This window comes from Sciurus vulgaris, assembly GCF_902686455.1.
Source record: "Sciurus vulgaris genome assembly, chromosome: 3".
NCBI lineage: Eukaryota > Metazoa > Chordata > Mammalia > Rodentia > Sciuridae > Sciurus > Sciurus vulgaris.
The window spans coordinates 114375985-114390760 of record NC_136463.1 but is presented as its reverse complement, the minus strand read 5'-3'; the positions used below and the strand labels follow the sequence as shown (position 1 = coordinate 114390760).

The 14776-nt window shown below is 37.3% G+C and overlaps 1 protein-coding gene across 3 annotated transcripts in view; it reads left to right on the top strand.

The window, feature by feature from the left end:
* The first annotated feature begins 6534 nt into the window (after nt 1-6534).
* Nucleotides 6535-14776, top strand: part of LOC306656528 (uncharacterized protein) — a 79542-nt gene continuing 71300 nt past the window's right edge. For all 3 annotated transcript variants that reach the window (XM_079131847.1, XM_079131848.1, XM_079131849.1), the window contains exons 1-2: nt 6535-7059; nt 8230-8414. In XM_079131847.1, coding sequence (XP_078987973.1) covers nt 8400-8414 — 15 coding nt within the window. In that variant the 5' untranslated portion in view covers nt 6535-7059; nt 8230-8399. The remainder of the gene's footprint in view (nt 7060-8229; nt 8415-14776) is intronic.

The window sequence follows — 14776 nt, the reverse complement described above, 5'->3', positions numbered from 1 at the left end:
ACTCAATAATTAATTTTACTGCCTTAATAGAACCATAAAGAACAAAATATTGCCATAGGCTAAAGGGACCTACTAAGCATTCTGAAACAGGGTAAACTAAAAAACAAATAAAACAAAAAACCCCAAAACTAAACTGGTATCCTGGTCAATTTATAGGAAGAGAAACACTGGTTCTAATACAAATATGTGAGGGCTCCAAGTAGTGGAAATGGATAGAAGACAGATTCAATTTGTACATCTAAAGAAGAAAAGAATTTTAACTAGGGGGAAAGGGAAGTAACTATTTAAAATACTGATAAAGAACAAACGTTTTAATGTTTTCCTTTTTTTTCCCCCAGGGGGTTGGGAGTAGAAACAAGCTAGTTTTAAAGAATGAGCTATCTGAGAGCCAGAAATCCAGAGGATGCTGGAAGTAAAGTTTGAAAACGTGGCAGAGCAGTGGGCTGATAGATTTAAATCATACTGATCTATTTACTTATTTCCAGGCACATATATGCTACCTCTTTACCTTTTGCTTGTACTATGCCTTCTATCTGGTAAGCCTTAGCACTCCCTTCTCCCAAGTCATTCTCTAATTAGTAAAACTAAGGGTCTATGAAAAAGGAAACAAAAACTTCAGTGTAGGAAAATACTTGGAACAAAACTTCACCTACTACCCTACCCTACAAGTACAGCTTTCTCTGAGCACTACCAAATGTTCCTTATCATGTAGGGCTTGGATTTTTTAGTTTACAAAATTTGGAAAGCTGTGAATTCCTAAAAGGAGAGCAAGAGCAGGGCAATTGCCCAAAAGTTTTTCTTTGCTTCAGCTTACAAAGGCTTTTCTTAAGTATCTTCTTTCATCACTCTAAGATCACTGTTGTTCCATTACTATACTCATGGTTTTTCTTCAGCTGTCAAAGTCACAAACCAAATAACCAACTTTACAAAAAGAAAAATCAAACCCCCAAACTTATCCATATTAACAAATGCTAATTCCTAAGTCTTTGCCTATATTTTAATGTATTCATTAATAAAAATGTATTTATTGCATTAATAAAAATCCATTTCCCATTTTTTTCCAAAATAGGAAACGGAGGCTTGGCAGGAAGTACAACAGAAACTGCCTAACTTTTAGCATATGAGCATATGATAGTTAAGAGTGCAAATTTTGAAGTAGGCCACTTACTTGGTATAACTCTAGGTTTACTCTAATGCTTCATTTCCTCACCTATTTCATAGGTAAAATGTGTGCTCTGCTGACAAACAGCATTTGCTTTGCAATTACTAGTTTATTATGGAATACCATCAATGTTAAGAATTTCATATTAACGACTTAGAAATTGTTAACTTTTTCACTATTTCAAATTTGTCTTTAATACATTATAAAAAGACCTTTTAAAGCATTCAGATTTATGTACAGCATAGTCACTGCAAGGAAAGAAACTTCCAAGAGCTTACATATATAATTATATGCATTTAAAAACTGGAAATTGCAGCCATTTTATTCACATTTGCAGTATCTCTGTGTGACAGCATTATTGGTATGTTTTGTTTTCTTCATACTTGGCATCCAAAATTTCATTAATGTAATTGTCTTACTTTGTTAATTAAGAAAAATAGTTACTTATAAAAGAAAAAACAAAAACATTTTTTTGCTGGATCCTGGGGCACACACCTAAAATCCCAGCAGCTCAGGAGGCTGAGGACAGGAGGATTGCAAGTTCAAGGACCAGACCCAGCAACTCAGCAAGGCCTGAGCAACTTAGTGAGACCCTGTTTCAAATAAAAAGGGCTAGAAGTGTAGCTCAGTGGTAAAATCCTCTGGGTTAAATCCCCAATACCAAAAATGAATATATAAATAAATAAGTAAGTAAAATCTCTCTAAAGTATTAAAAGGAGAATAATTTTGTCTTTAAACTGTGGGCTTACAGTCTTGGCATCTAAACGCCATAAAGTCACAAATATCAAAATTAGTTTTGTTCTAATAAAGACCAAATGAGAGCTAAGATTAAAATCACTTAATGAAGTGGGGTTTAGATTACCGGGGTATGACTTAACTAATGAATTTTCACATACCAATCAATAGTCTTCAACAATTATCAACACTTGAACAATCTTGTCTACTTTACTATCCCCCTATATTATTTTAAAGCAATCCCATTTATTACATAAATGCCTAGTCTTGTTGGGTGTTGGTGACACATGCCTATAGTTCCAGGGACTCAGGAAGCCAAGGCAGGAGGATCTCAAGTTCAAAGCCAGCCTTAGCAATTTAGCAAGGCCCTAAGCAACTCAGGCAGACCTTGTCTCAAAAAATAAAAAGTAGTAGGGATATGGGCTCAGCGGTTAAGTGCCCCTGGGTTCAGTCCCTAGGGAAAAAAAACAAAAACCCTAACCTTAAAATGGTGTAACCATTTATGGTGTAACCATAAATCATAAAATATGGCTAAAAAAATCCCTCCACCATAATAGTAAACACCTTTGCCAATGCAACCCTGATGGTTGCCCTGGACAAGGCAGTCTTTATTTTCCCATCTCCCTGAATGTGAACTAGCCTTGTGAGACACTGTAATCAAGACAATGTAATGTGAATACTATTAAATAATTTGAAAATGTTGTGAGAAGTTTTATTGCTACCATTTTTACTCTTGGGATGTTATCCTGAGACATCCATGTCATAAAAGATCACATGGAGCAAGGCCTAGATGTCAACCAACACCAACTGCCGGACATATGAATAACAACATCTTGGACCTCCCAGCCGGGGAAACTTTCCAACTGAATGCTGGTATATGAGTGAACCCAGACAAAACCAGACCTGACCAATAGGCACACAGAACTGTAAAAAACACAGTAAACAGTTGTTTTAATTCATTAGGTTTTAAGGTGGTTTGTTATGCATCAACAGCACAAAAGCTTCCTAATAGTTTAACTTTTACCTTCCTATTACTATACCATAACTTGATGTGCCCAGTCTCTATGAAAAACCTGATTCTACTGGTTGAACTAGCTGTGACTCAAAATCTATCTTAAATATCAAGGGAGGTTTGTTAATGAATTACCAAGACCACAATACTACTATATGATAAACTTGTGGCACAAAGGCCAGAGTTTCACACAAAACATTAATTTGTTTCAATACTGAGATTCTTCCAGAAGAGTTACAATTCCATTATTTATCTATACTTGCTTATCCTTCTGTTAAAAAAAAAAAATCTTGGAGAAAACTTTTTTGGGGGGGGGGGGGTTAATGAGAAATATCCTAGTATTTTACCGATCCCAGTGAACAGGGAGACACGGAAACTAACATTGGCCAAATGAGGGAAAGCAATTTGAAAGCATAGGATTTTGGGGGTCCTTAAAAAACAATCTGGGGCTGGGGTTGTGGCTCAGTGGTAGAAAGCACTTACCTGGCATGTGTGAAGCACTGGGTTTGATTCTCAGCACCACATATAATAATGAATAAAATAAAGGTCCACAAAACTAAAACAAAAAAAAAAAATAAAAAATAAATAAAATCTGATTTTTAGCTGATAAAATATAAGGCATAAAATATGCCCAAATCTTAAAAAAAAAAAATCAGGTAAAAGTTTCAAAATCCCCAGGGGAAATACAACTATGATGTTGTCTTTAAAAGATAACCTGTTCTTGAAGTGAATTTACTCTGTAGGTGTCAAGTTTCAACCTTCATTCAGTAAGTGGAAACCATTTTAGGGTTCTTTCTGCAAAGCGAGAAACACATGATAACTAGCTTTTAAGGTTCAAATTTTGCCTTCTTTTAAAGCTGTTGACAAAAACGGTGTAGAGTAATAGGTGATTTTAAAACCAGGTGTTAACTTATCTAGTTTAACCGGTACAGTCGCAGAGAAATATATTTGAGAACAAGAAAAACCTGCTTTGACGGCAATAAGTTCATATCAGAGCAGAAAAATTAGAAATGAAGATCAGTGAAAACCAAACTCAGCCAACTCTCCAATTATAAAGTCATTTTCTCCCCTACACCCACCCTTTTTGGGTTCATCTTACAATAAGCAACTTTACTAAAGTTTCTGTGAAATAATTATTTGTGATTATACAAATTAATTCCCTACAATGAAATTGTGCTTTAGTGAATTCAAGTAATCTTGGTAAGAAGTCAAAAATCTTTTCCATTTTCATTTTAATCATGTGTTATTTAGCTGTTAAAAGGTACACTGGGTTTAATTTGTTTAGAAATGAGTTTGATGCAAACCTATGCATTTCACTTTTTCTCATTTTTAAAAAAAATTTATTTATAGTACTTAACTATCTGTGGTCACAGAAAAATGTATCAGCAAAGAATCTAAAAATCACTTTTATTTGTTGTAAGGACACTGCAGCTTTCTATTCCACAACACAGAGCACTAAATTTTTAATATGGCAATGAAGTCACGTCAAGCTTTTCACGTCAAGCTTTAACCTCCCATTCAACTTAGGTTTCAGCTATGGGAAGCAAACTGTCACTCCCTAAAAACAGACCCTATTATGACTTTGCAGTTTTCTTATCAAAATCCTAGTCATCTTTCACATCTTAGTTCAAGTAATACTTCCTGTAAAATTTCCCCCCAAGATTAAGCACCCCTGCTTTACGCTACCACAGTACTACAAAGTACACTAAGACAATAATAATAGTTCTTTATATATTAGTCTGATGTCTAAACTGTGAGCTGTGGAGAGAAGCACTGTCAAACTCATTCTTGTAATAAGAAGCCCTAATCTAGTAGTCAGACAATAAATGACGCAGTATCAAAGTGTTTTACATTACTTGATAAATTTTGCACTATAAAATTACTTTGCTAAAATATATTAAAAGGTGGGCAACCCTTGAACATATACAAGATGGAAGAGGTGTGAAAGATGGATATGTAGCTGCTTAAAAATTGGCTACAATAGTCATTGATGACTTATGTCCAGGTTGACACCTTCATGTAGAACATATAGGGGAAATAAGCCCTCTTGTCAACATGGCAGAAAAAAAGACATCACTTGAATTTATTATAGGAGGAGTTCTTATTCAAGACCTGACCCTGGGCTAGGAGTAAAGCTTTGTGGTATAGTGGGTGCTTGGCATGCACATGATCCTACATTGGATAAAGACATCTGACCCATCATGACACTGAAAATAACCCAAGAACATGCATGATGACCACTTAGGTTAAAAGAATAGTTATTAAAAGTTCTTATCTAAAAAAACCTTTGTAATGTAGACCTTGAATTTAACTGTGATGTTCCTGAAGAAACCTGAAGAGGTTAAATAATTATGACAAAAATCAAGCCTCAAACCCAGGTCTTCTGACTCTAGTGTACCACTGTTGTTTCATGAAATGCTGAAAGAGCAATAAAATAAAATACCCAATTTCTGAAACAAATTTGTTACCTCATAAAAATAACTAGTCACACTAGTTACCTGCCTTCATAATGGTTTCTATTTGACTCAAATAAAAAATTCATCTCAAAGGCCGTACCTTTCAGTTCTGGTCAGAAATGGGGAGATTTAAAACTATAAAAAAGGAATAGTACCTAAAAAGTCCTACAAAAATTGGGCCCCTACTAAATTCAATTTTATATGTTACACTTAATAGTATCAGACAGCAGTCATAATGAATTTATTACCCACAGTGAGATTCCCCCCATACTGATATTGACTTTTGAACAAAGGAGAAAGTATTACTGTAGTATCTTGATGTGTGTTTACGTTCATCTTCACTACGCAGTTTCATCAAAATCAGAGTATCCTACTACTCGCGCCTTCCATATTTTTACTTCTTAGGCCAACAAGTCTGTTTCCATACATATCACCACGTACTTCAATTTGAACAATATATGATCTACCACAAAAAATGTCACGATTTTCTGCAAGTGGCGCTGTCAATTAAGGACTCTTCACCGAATCCAAGGGACTGACAAAGTCTCTTCAATTCGAGGCAGGGTTGGCTAAGCCCTAACCCTCCCCGCCAACACCGCGCTCGCTGAATACCTCACTCGCGACACCCCAGACTCGCAAGGCTCGGTTGGACCCTCCGGACACCAGCCGAAGAGAGGGCCGCCCCGGGCCAAAGTAGGGCACCAGCCCCTTCCCCGCGCCCACCACGCGTCCATACGAAAGACGCACAATCCTACCCTACACCCGTCACAAACTCCTACACCGGACGACAGGGTACTGGCGGCGGAGGCCTGTGCCCGAACCCAGGTCCTGCCCCTCATCAGGCCAGGTGGCAGCCTCGGTCCCCAGGCCCGCACTTGGTGGCCTCCCCTCCCCCACCCGCGGCCTGGCCTCAGACTGGATCCCCCGGAGAAGCCCAAGCTACGCAGCGTATTACCCAGCTCCCGAGCTGAAACCGTACAGGGTACGACCCGCCGGCAGCGACCACACCGCCGCCTTCCTCCTCCGAGTTCCAGGCCTCTGAGCGAGGCAGAGTCTTCCGCAACGAAGTACAATGGCGCCGGCCCCTCGCCCGGATCCGGCGCAGCACCAGCAGCCACCGTTAAATGCCCCTCCCTTCCTCTCCCCCCGCCCCACTACGCGTACTTTCTGGCTTCTCGCGAGAGGGGCGGCGCTGCGGGGATCCGAGAGGTGCCGGCGCGCTCGACGTACCCCACCGCGGGGTGGTGCTCTGACTGCGGCAACCGTTGAAGGCTGCCCCCGGGGAGGCAGCGAGGCGCCACGGGTAAGCGGCTGAGGCTGGTCCGCCGGCGTGCTGGCGGCTGGGCGGGCGTGTGTCCGGGAGCGCGGAGCGGGCGCTGTAGGCCTGGCCCTGGTTGGCCGTCCTCCCCTGGCTGACAGGGCGCTCCTAGCCAGCCCCTTCGCTGCCTGGCGCCCGGGTCGCCGCCCACAGACTCTCGTCCCTGGGACCAACCTGCGGGGCCCACAGCTTGAAATACTGCCTGACTTTTTTTTTTTTTTTTTTTTTTTTAAAGCGCTTGGCAAGTGGCGCAGTGAATGTTTATTGGATTGAATCAAGTACAGCTTCTTCCAGCCTTCCCTCCTCCCCTCTGTCTCCCTGCGCTCCCTGACTGATTTGAAGGAGACCCCTGAAGGGTTTGGTTTGTCCACTCGAGGTGGTGTCATTGTGGTAATGGAGTCTTGGTGGTGGGGTACTTTCACAATCGTTTCTTTTAAAATCATATTATCCTTTGATAGTGTAACTACAGATTTTGCAGTAAAATTTCACTTATTTAGAAAAAAGGGAGGGAAATTGTGACAAATGGTTGGTAAGTATTAGATGAAACTTTCAAAACTGCTGTAAATGTAAAATAAGAGGTTTGTAAGTACTGATGCATAGAGGGAATAGGCTAGAGGAAAAAGCCACAATTCGTGTGGATTTAGGTGATATGTGGATTTTGAGTAATGTGTGAAGCGGGTTTTTTAATGGTAAAGATCAGTTACTTATTGAAACTTGGACACATGCTGAAGGCAGCAGGATTATTAAGTTATTAAAAACAATCTATTGGATCCAAAAAAAAATTCCATAAGTGGAATATGATGTTTATATGTACTTGTCATTTCATCTGAAGGGAATGGAATATGAAGCTCTATCATCCTTATTTTACTGTGTCTTGGAGACTAACTGTCCTTCACTATATTTTAAAATATTGTGAATTTTGAAGATTTTTTTTTTTTTTCCCAGTACTGGGGATTGAACCCAGGGGTGCTGTACCACTGAGCTTCATCTCCAGCCCTTTTTATTTTATTTTGACAGGGTCTTGCTGAGTTGCTAAATTGCTGAGGCTGGACTCAAACCTGCCATCCTTCAGCCTCATCTTGCTGAGTCCCTGGGATTACAGGGGTGTGCCATGGCACCTGGCTACTGTTTGATTATGTTAAAAGTTGACACAGATTCCAGTCTTTTAGGGTATGAGATGAAGATTAAATGTCTACTGCCAGGTTACTTACACAGAAATTATTTTGCCGGTTTGAGTGACCCTATATAGCACAGTGGTTGTTTAAATAAAAATACATACCCTGAAGAATTAGGCTGCATGGGTTCAAATCCCAGTCATGCCTCTTACTAACCTTTATCTTGAGCAGTTCTTTAACCTTGCTAAGATTAAGCTTTCTATGAAATTTGGGTTAATAAAAATACCTATACCTCACAGTTTGTCAAAGGAATTAAATGAGATAGTGCTGTCAGTTTCTAAAACATAGTAAGCATTCCAATATTATTAGCTATTACATTCCATGTCCAAACTACCACTAATATTGTGTTTCTGGGGCTTAATGTTGCATAGGTCCCTTAAACATCTTTTCAAGATTATTCAACGCTAAGAGAAATGTCAGCATCATTTTCCTGAGATATGGCAATCATACCTGGTAGTGGGAACTTTTCTGTGGAACTCCCAAACCTGGCAAGAATGCTGCAGATTTTGGCAGATAATGGCTTCATCCCCTCCCAGCACTGATGATAATATTAGAGGTGAGTGTGGCACCAATTTCCCCTAGGGATTCCAGATTTTAGTTTTTTATTGATGCTAGTAAGTAAAGGTCACTAATTAATGTGTTTTTATCCTTTAAGAATGGTTATTGTGTTATTATCAACTTATAAATTGAGATTTTGCTAGGAATTAGGGATACAAGTAGGGATGACAGTGACCTTTTTTTCTGAACTTAAAATCAGGACAGGGCTGGGGTTGTGGCTCAATGGTAGAATGCTTGCTTAGCATGTGTGAGGCACTGGGTTCGATTCTCAGCACCACATGTAAGTAAATAAATAAAGGTCCATCAACAACTAAAAAAAAAATATATACATATATTTTTTTTTAAATCAGGACATCATTTGACAGTCAAGTATCTGAAATCAGGGCTGGGGAGATAGCTCAGTTGGTAGAGTGCTTGCAAGGCCCTGGCTTCAATCCCCAGTACCGCAAAAAAAAAAAAAAAAAGTATCTGAAATCAGAACTTTTCTAAACAATTTAGACTCCATGGTTACCTTTCATCTATAACATTCCCCGACTTGACCTTTCTTTGCTAAACTTTTTATTCTTTATGACTGACTCTGGCACTTCTTTCTCCATCTAAATATCTTTGTTCGCCACTTGCCAGTACCATTCATATTATTTTACATTTTTGAACATGGCTTCTATTCTAAGTTATTGACTATTGACTATTATTAATTGTTCCCCTTTTGTTTTATAAACTTGTCCATTATTTAGCATGGTCAACAGCCCTTTAGTCTTATGTTTAAGTTTTTCGTTTTTTGCCTCATCTGATCACTTATAATTTAGATATTGAATCTTAAGTTTCTAATTTTCCCTCTTTTTAAAATCATTTTATAAACTAACCTTCTAAGAAAGTTCTCTATGGCAAAGGCCATTCTATAGATACTCTTTATGTTGCAAATCATGTCTTTTTTTTTTTTTTTTTTTTGGTTGGACTGGGGATCAAACCAGGGCTTTGAGCATGCTAGGCAGGCATTCTACCACTGTGCTATATCCTCAGTCCATTTTATTTTATTTTGACATAGAGACTGCTGAGTCTGGCCTCAAACTTTTGTCCTTCTGTTTAGCCTCCCAGGTTACTGGGATGACAGGTGTGTGTCACCTGACTGTATCATTTTTAATTATAAATTATTTTTAAACTTTTGTGAAACAGGAGGTCAAATCCCATGAGACAGAAGTGCTAATGGTGAGATCCCTAAGTTGAAAACAGGAATACCAAATTCTTAAATGGTAATCTTATTAATTCCTAGAGAAGGGAACCTTATATTTTCAACTAACTTAACAGTCTACTACTTGAACTTCTAGATAGATCCCAGTGGTAAATTGAGGAATCTTACTTCTAAGAAATATTACCTAAAAGTCTTTTGCTATATATTTTTGATGAAAGGAATTTCTCTTGTCAAAAATAATAGACTCCCTATTTAGTGCTTTTTGAAATTTTTACTTTCCTCATCAAGTGTTACTGAAAGTTGTTTAATGAACATCCAGGACTGAGGATCTAGCTCAGTGGTAGAGAACTTGCCTAGCATGTGCCAGGACTTGAGTTTGATTCCCAGTATTGCAAAAATAAATATAATAAAAATAAATGAACATTCAAAGCATTCTGTCGGTTAATGTCTGGTAGGTTAGCAGCAAAACTTTCAGTTCTCAAAGACAATAGTCTAAAAGATTAAAAAAAATGTGAAAAGAATACCATATTGAAACTCTGAGAAATCTTTCTTTTATGTAAGCTTTCAGTCTATAGTTCACAAGTTAGTAGGAAGATCATTTCTTAGTTTTTCCAGAATATCTGACCTGGCCAGGAACAATTCCCAATGTATGGGGCCTAGTTCGTATTTCTGTTTGTGAAGTACTTTTCAGACTGCCTTAAAAGAAATGTTTAATAAGGCAGCTATCTTACCAATAAAACTAGGATTTGGAAAACTATGGTACTCAGGCCAAATCTGGCCCAGCACCAGTTACAGTAAATACTTTTATTAGAACACAGTCATGCTCATTAGCTTATGTATTGTCTGTGGATTAGGGTTCTCCAAAAAATAGAATTAATCATATACATTATCTTTCCAGAGATTTATTGTAAGAAATGGCTAACCTGGTTGTGGTGGTTTGCAAATTTAAAATAGATAGGACAGACTGGCAGCCTGGAAACTCTTATAGGAGTCAGTGCTACAGCCACAGAATTTCTTCTCTGGGAAATTCTCAATTTTTTGCTCTTAACGCTGATTGGACGAAGCCCATTCACATTATTGAGAGTAATCTCTTTTACTTAAAATCAGCAGATTGTAGATGTTGGTCACAGCTACAAAATATCTTCATAGCAACACCTAGAGTGGTGTTGATTGTGTAACTGGGTAGTATAACCTTTCCAAGTTGACCCATAAAATTAACCATCACCCATCTATGACTGATTTCTCACTGCAATTAAGAATTGAGTAGTTGTGACAGAAACAATATGACACAGAAATCCTAAAGTAGTCAATATTTGGTTCTTTATAGAAAATTTGCTGACTTCTGGAGTAAATCATAAAACCAGATTGAACAAACCCCTTTTCTTATAATGGAGTCCAGACAAATATATGCACACACATGCTCACTTATTCATACCCACACAAATATACATAGAGATTTCACAATGATAATAAACAAGAATTGTGTTGACTGGGAGTATAACTGAGTGGTAGAGTGCTTACCTGGCATGCATATGGCCCTGGGTTCAATCCCCAGAATCCCCCACCAAAAATAAATAAATAAATAAATAAATAAATAACAACGAGCTGGCCTCCATGGCCACTTCAGACTACATTTTATGAGACTGGAAACAGGAAAGGATACTAGTGTAAATTCCTTGGACACTCCTAATGAGATTCTTTATCTCCTTTCTTATCTTAAAATTGTTTCATGTGTCCATAAATACACAAATTTATAAAGAGGTTGTAAGCAGTTATCCATATTATTTTATTGTAGTCCTTTTCCTTTTTTTTTTCCTTTTTTCTTTCCTTCTTTCCTCTCTTCCTTTTTAATTTGGCTCTCTTGCTTGGATCCTTTGCTACGTACATTGACAGACTACTGTATATCTCTCCATTTTTTTCCTCTATATGATCACATACTCCTAAAAGAACCTTGTGTATGTGTGTATGTGTGTGTGTGTATGTGTATGTTGTGTGTATAGATAGATAGATACACAGAAAATATGCATATGTAGATATATTGATTATTTTACAATTTATAAACAATATGAAATTTAAAATATATTTAGGGCTGGGGTACAACTCAGTGGTAGAGCACTCACTTAGCATACATGAGGCCCTGTGTTCTATCTCTAGCACTGAAAAAAAATAAAACCAAAAACATGTATCTTCATCTTTTTTTGCTCAATAGTACCTCTTCTCTGAAAGCTTATTTGTAATTGGTTGTTTATCTTTTCATACCAATTTGCAATTCTTACTACCATTCTGTTGCCTTGGTGTTTTCTTACCTCTGTTGATTTTGCATTTACTGTCATTTGCTGTAGAAAGACACTTTTATCATTAAAGCTGTGATTTTTTTTTTTTGGTAACTTCTAGATTCTAGTTTAGGTTTAAAAAATCTTAACTATGCCTGAATTATATTATGTAGTACCCTTGATTTTCTAGATTAAGTAATTCGGAACCCTCCCCCCTTGGGAGTCTCTTAGCCAGGTCCCATGTGTTTGAGAAAAGTGTTAACTGCCAGAGGATGATGCTGGCTGTTATCAATCAATTCCCCATAAACTTATCTACTCAGTAAACACACAAGAGCCAATACTCCTTTTAAATGATTCTGGACATACCAGCTCTGGCCTCAAACAACATGGAGTAGCCCAACTCTCTTTTATTTATAGATGCACAGGTAAAGGGACCCTGAATGGGAGGAGCTTCTTCGGTGATGAACAGGATAGGGTGGAGTTACAGGAGCCATTTTCTCAGGGGGACTATTGCAGAAGCAGACAGGGAACCATTCTCACAGTGCCACATACAATAGGGCCCTCCCCTCCCCCATCTGGGACAGACTTCCCTATCTGCCAGTTCCTGGAAGTCAGACCTCTATGTCATGAGTCTCTACCTAGTCTGATTCTGCTAAATAAGGATGACTTCCAACACATAACCTCCCCCTTATCCACTGAGCCACATCCCCAGCCCTTTTTTATATTTTATTTAGAGGCATGGTCTTGCTGAGTTCCTAAGTGCCTCACTAAATTAGCCACCTGCTGAAGCTGGCTTTGAATTTGCAATCCTCCTGCCTCAGCCTCCCAAATTGCTGCGATTACAGATATGCTCCACCATGCCTGGTAAGATTAATCTTGCTATTTAAAAATTTTCATTTTTAGAGGCTGGGGTTGTGGCTCAATGGTAGAATGTTTGCCTAGTACATGTGAGGCAATGGGTTCAATCCCCAGCACCACATAAAACTAAATAAACCAAATAAAATTTTTTTTTCATTTTTATATATAGAATAACAATAGGATCTAGTTTTGTCTTCTCTAAAATTAGCCAGGTGTGTCAGTAGCATTTATAAATACTTCAGTATTTCTCTGTGATTAGAAAGATCACCTTTGTCATATATTAAATTTTTAAATTTATGCTGAATTTATTTCTGGATTTTTTATTCTGAAAAAGAAATTATTTGATACTACAAGCACTAAACCATTCAAAAAACAGTTACTACCTTTTTTTTAAATAAAAAAAATTTAGGTTGTCAGTGAACCTTTATTTTATTTATTTATAGGCAGTGCTGAGAATTGAACCCAGTGCCTCACTCATGCCAGGCAAGTGGTCTATCACTAAGCTACAACTCCAGCCCCAATTACTACCTTTTGTTTCTTTCTCATTTGTTAATACTGTTCTGCATTTCTGTCATCTTTCTATCAATGGTAACTAAGTGTCCTCTAGAATCACCCAATATGCCTAACTGGTTTTTGTATTAAATAATGCAGTCTGCCTAAAATTATCTTAATTCCTTTTTTTCCACTTTTCTTATTTCTCTTCATCAGCAAGTTGTGAAAGCCATTGAATATACTTCAGTTATTTAACAACACCTCATTAGTACTTTTGTATATAACAATCATTTTTGAAAATGTACGCATTCACACATGCATCAAATTAATTTGTTTCTCAACCCTGTTTGTTGTCCCAGAGTCAACTCTTAAGTTTTTTACCATAGAGCTTTAGCCACTCTTAACAACAAATCTGCATTTGTACCATGGTCAATATAGAAGAAATCACACTTTTTTTTTCCTATTATAACATCATAAATGGTATAGAAGTGGTGACATACTTTAAATATTTAGCATAAAATATGTTTATAAGTTTTAACTTTTGCATAACACATAAGCTTTTTGGTGATGATTGTTGATTTGTTGTGGTTTGAATATTGTTCTCTGCAAAACTGAGAGCCTACACTTTTAAAAATTACATTTTAACTCTCGGTTTTTAGAGTTTGTTCATTTAGTAATTTTTTTCTTTTTTTTTGGTACTAAGATTGAACCCAGAGGTCCATTGAGCTAAATTCTCAACCCTTTTATTTTTTATTTTAATACAGGGTCTCATTAAGTTGCCGAGACTAGCCTTGAACTTGTAATCCTCCTTCCTCAGGCTCTGCACCCACTGGGATTATAGGCATGCCTCACCATTCCTGGCCATTTTGTACATTTTTGTTTCTTTGCCTAGGGCTAATTTTGCACTATTTGTGGGAAGACTTTTCTTGGGAAGTTGATTATTTCATTGTTTTCAAATCCATTAAAGTATTTTTTTAAGCTTGTGTTTATCTCAAATACTTACTTGCATTGAAAGTTTAGTAGCCAGGCACAGTGGTACCCACATGTAATTCCAACTACTTGAAAGACTGAGACAGAAGGATGACAAGTTTGTGGCCAGTTTCAGTAACTTACTGAGACCCTCTCTCAAAAAGTTTGAAAAAAGGGCTAGAGATGTAGCCTAATGGTAGAGTGCCTGAATTTAGTCCCTAGTACTAGAAAACAACAACAACAACAGAACCCAGGGTTTAAACATATATATGCATACAAGGGTATGAATGAAAATACGAAAGATGTTTTAATGAATATTTGATTTCCTCATAACTTTTAACAGTTTTATAAATGTACTGATGTGTTTTGTGTTAGAATTTATTCTCAGACTAATAACCAGTTTTTTTGTTATATCAATTTTATGGTTACTTCTAATAATACAAATTACTAGAGTAGTTTCTAAAATACAATTTTTTGTAAAGTTTATCAGAATTTTAATAGGCTTTATTAATAATTTTCAGTCTGAATAAAGAAGGCATTAATCATAGTGTATCATTTGGGCTGAGGGTATAGCTTAGT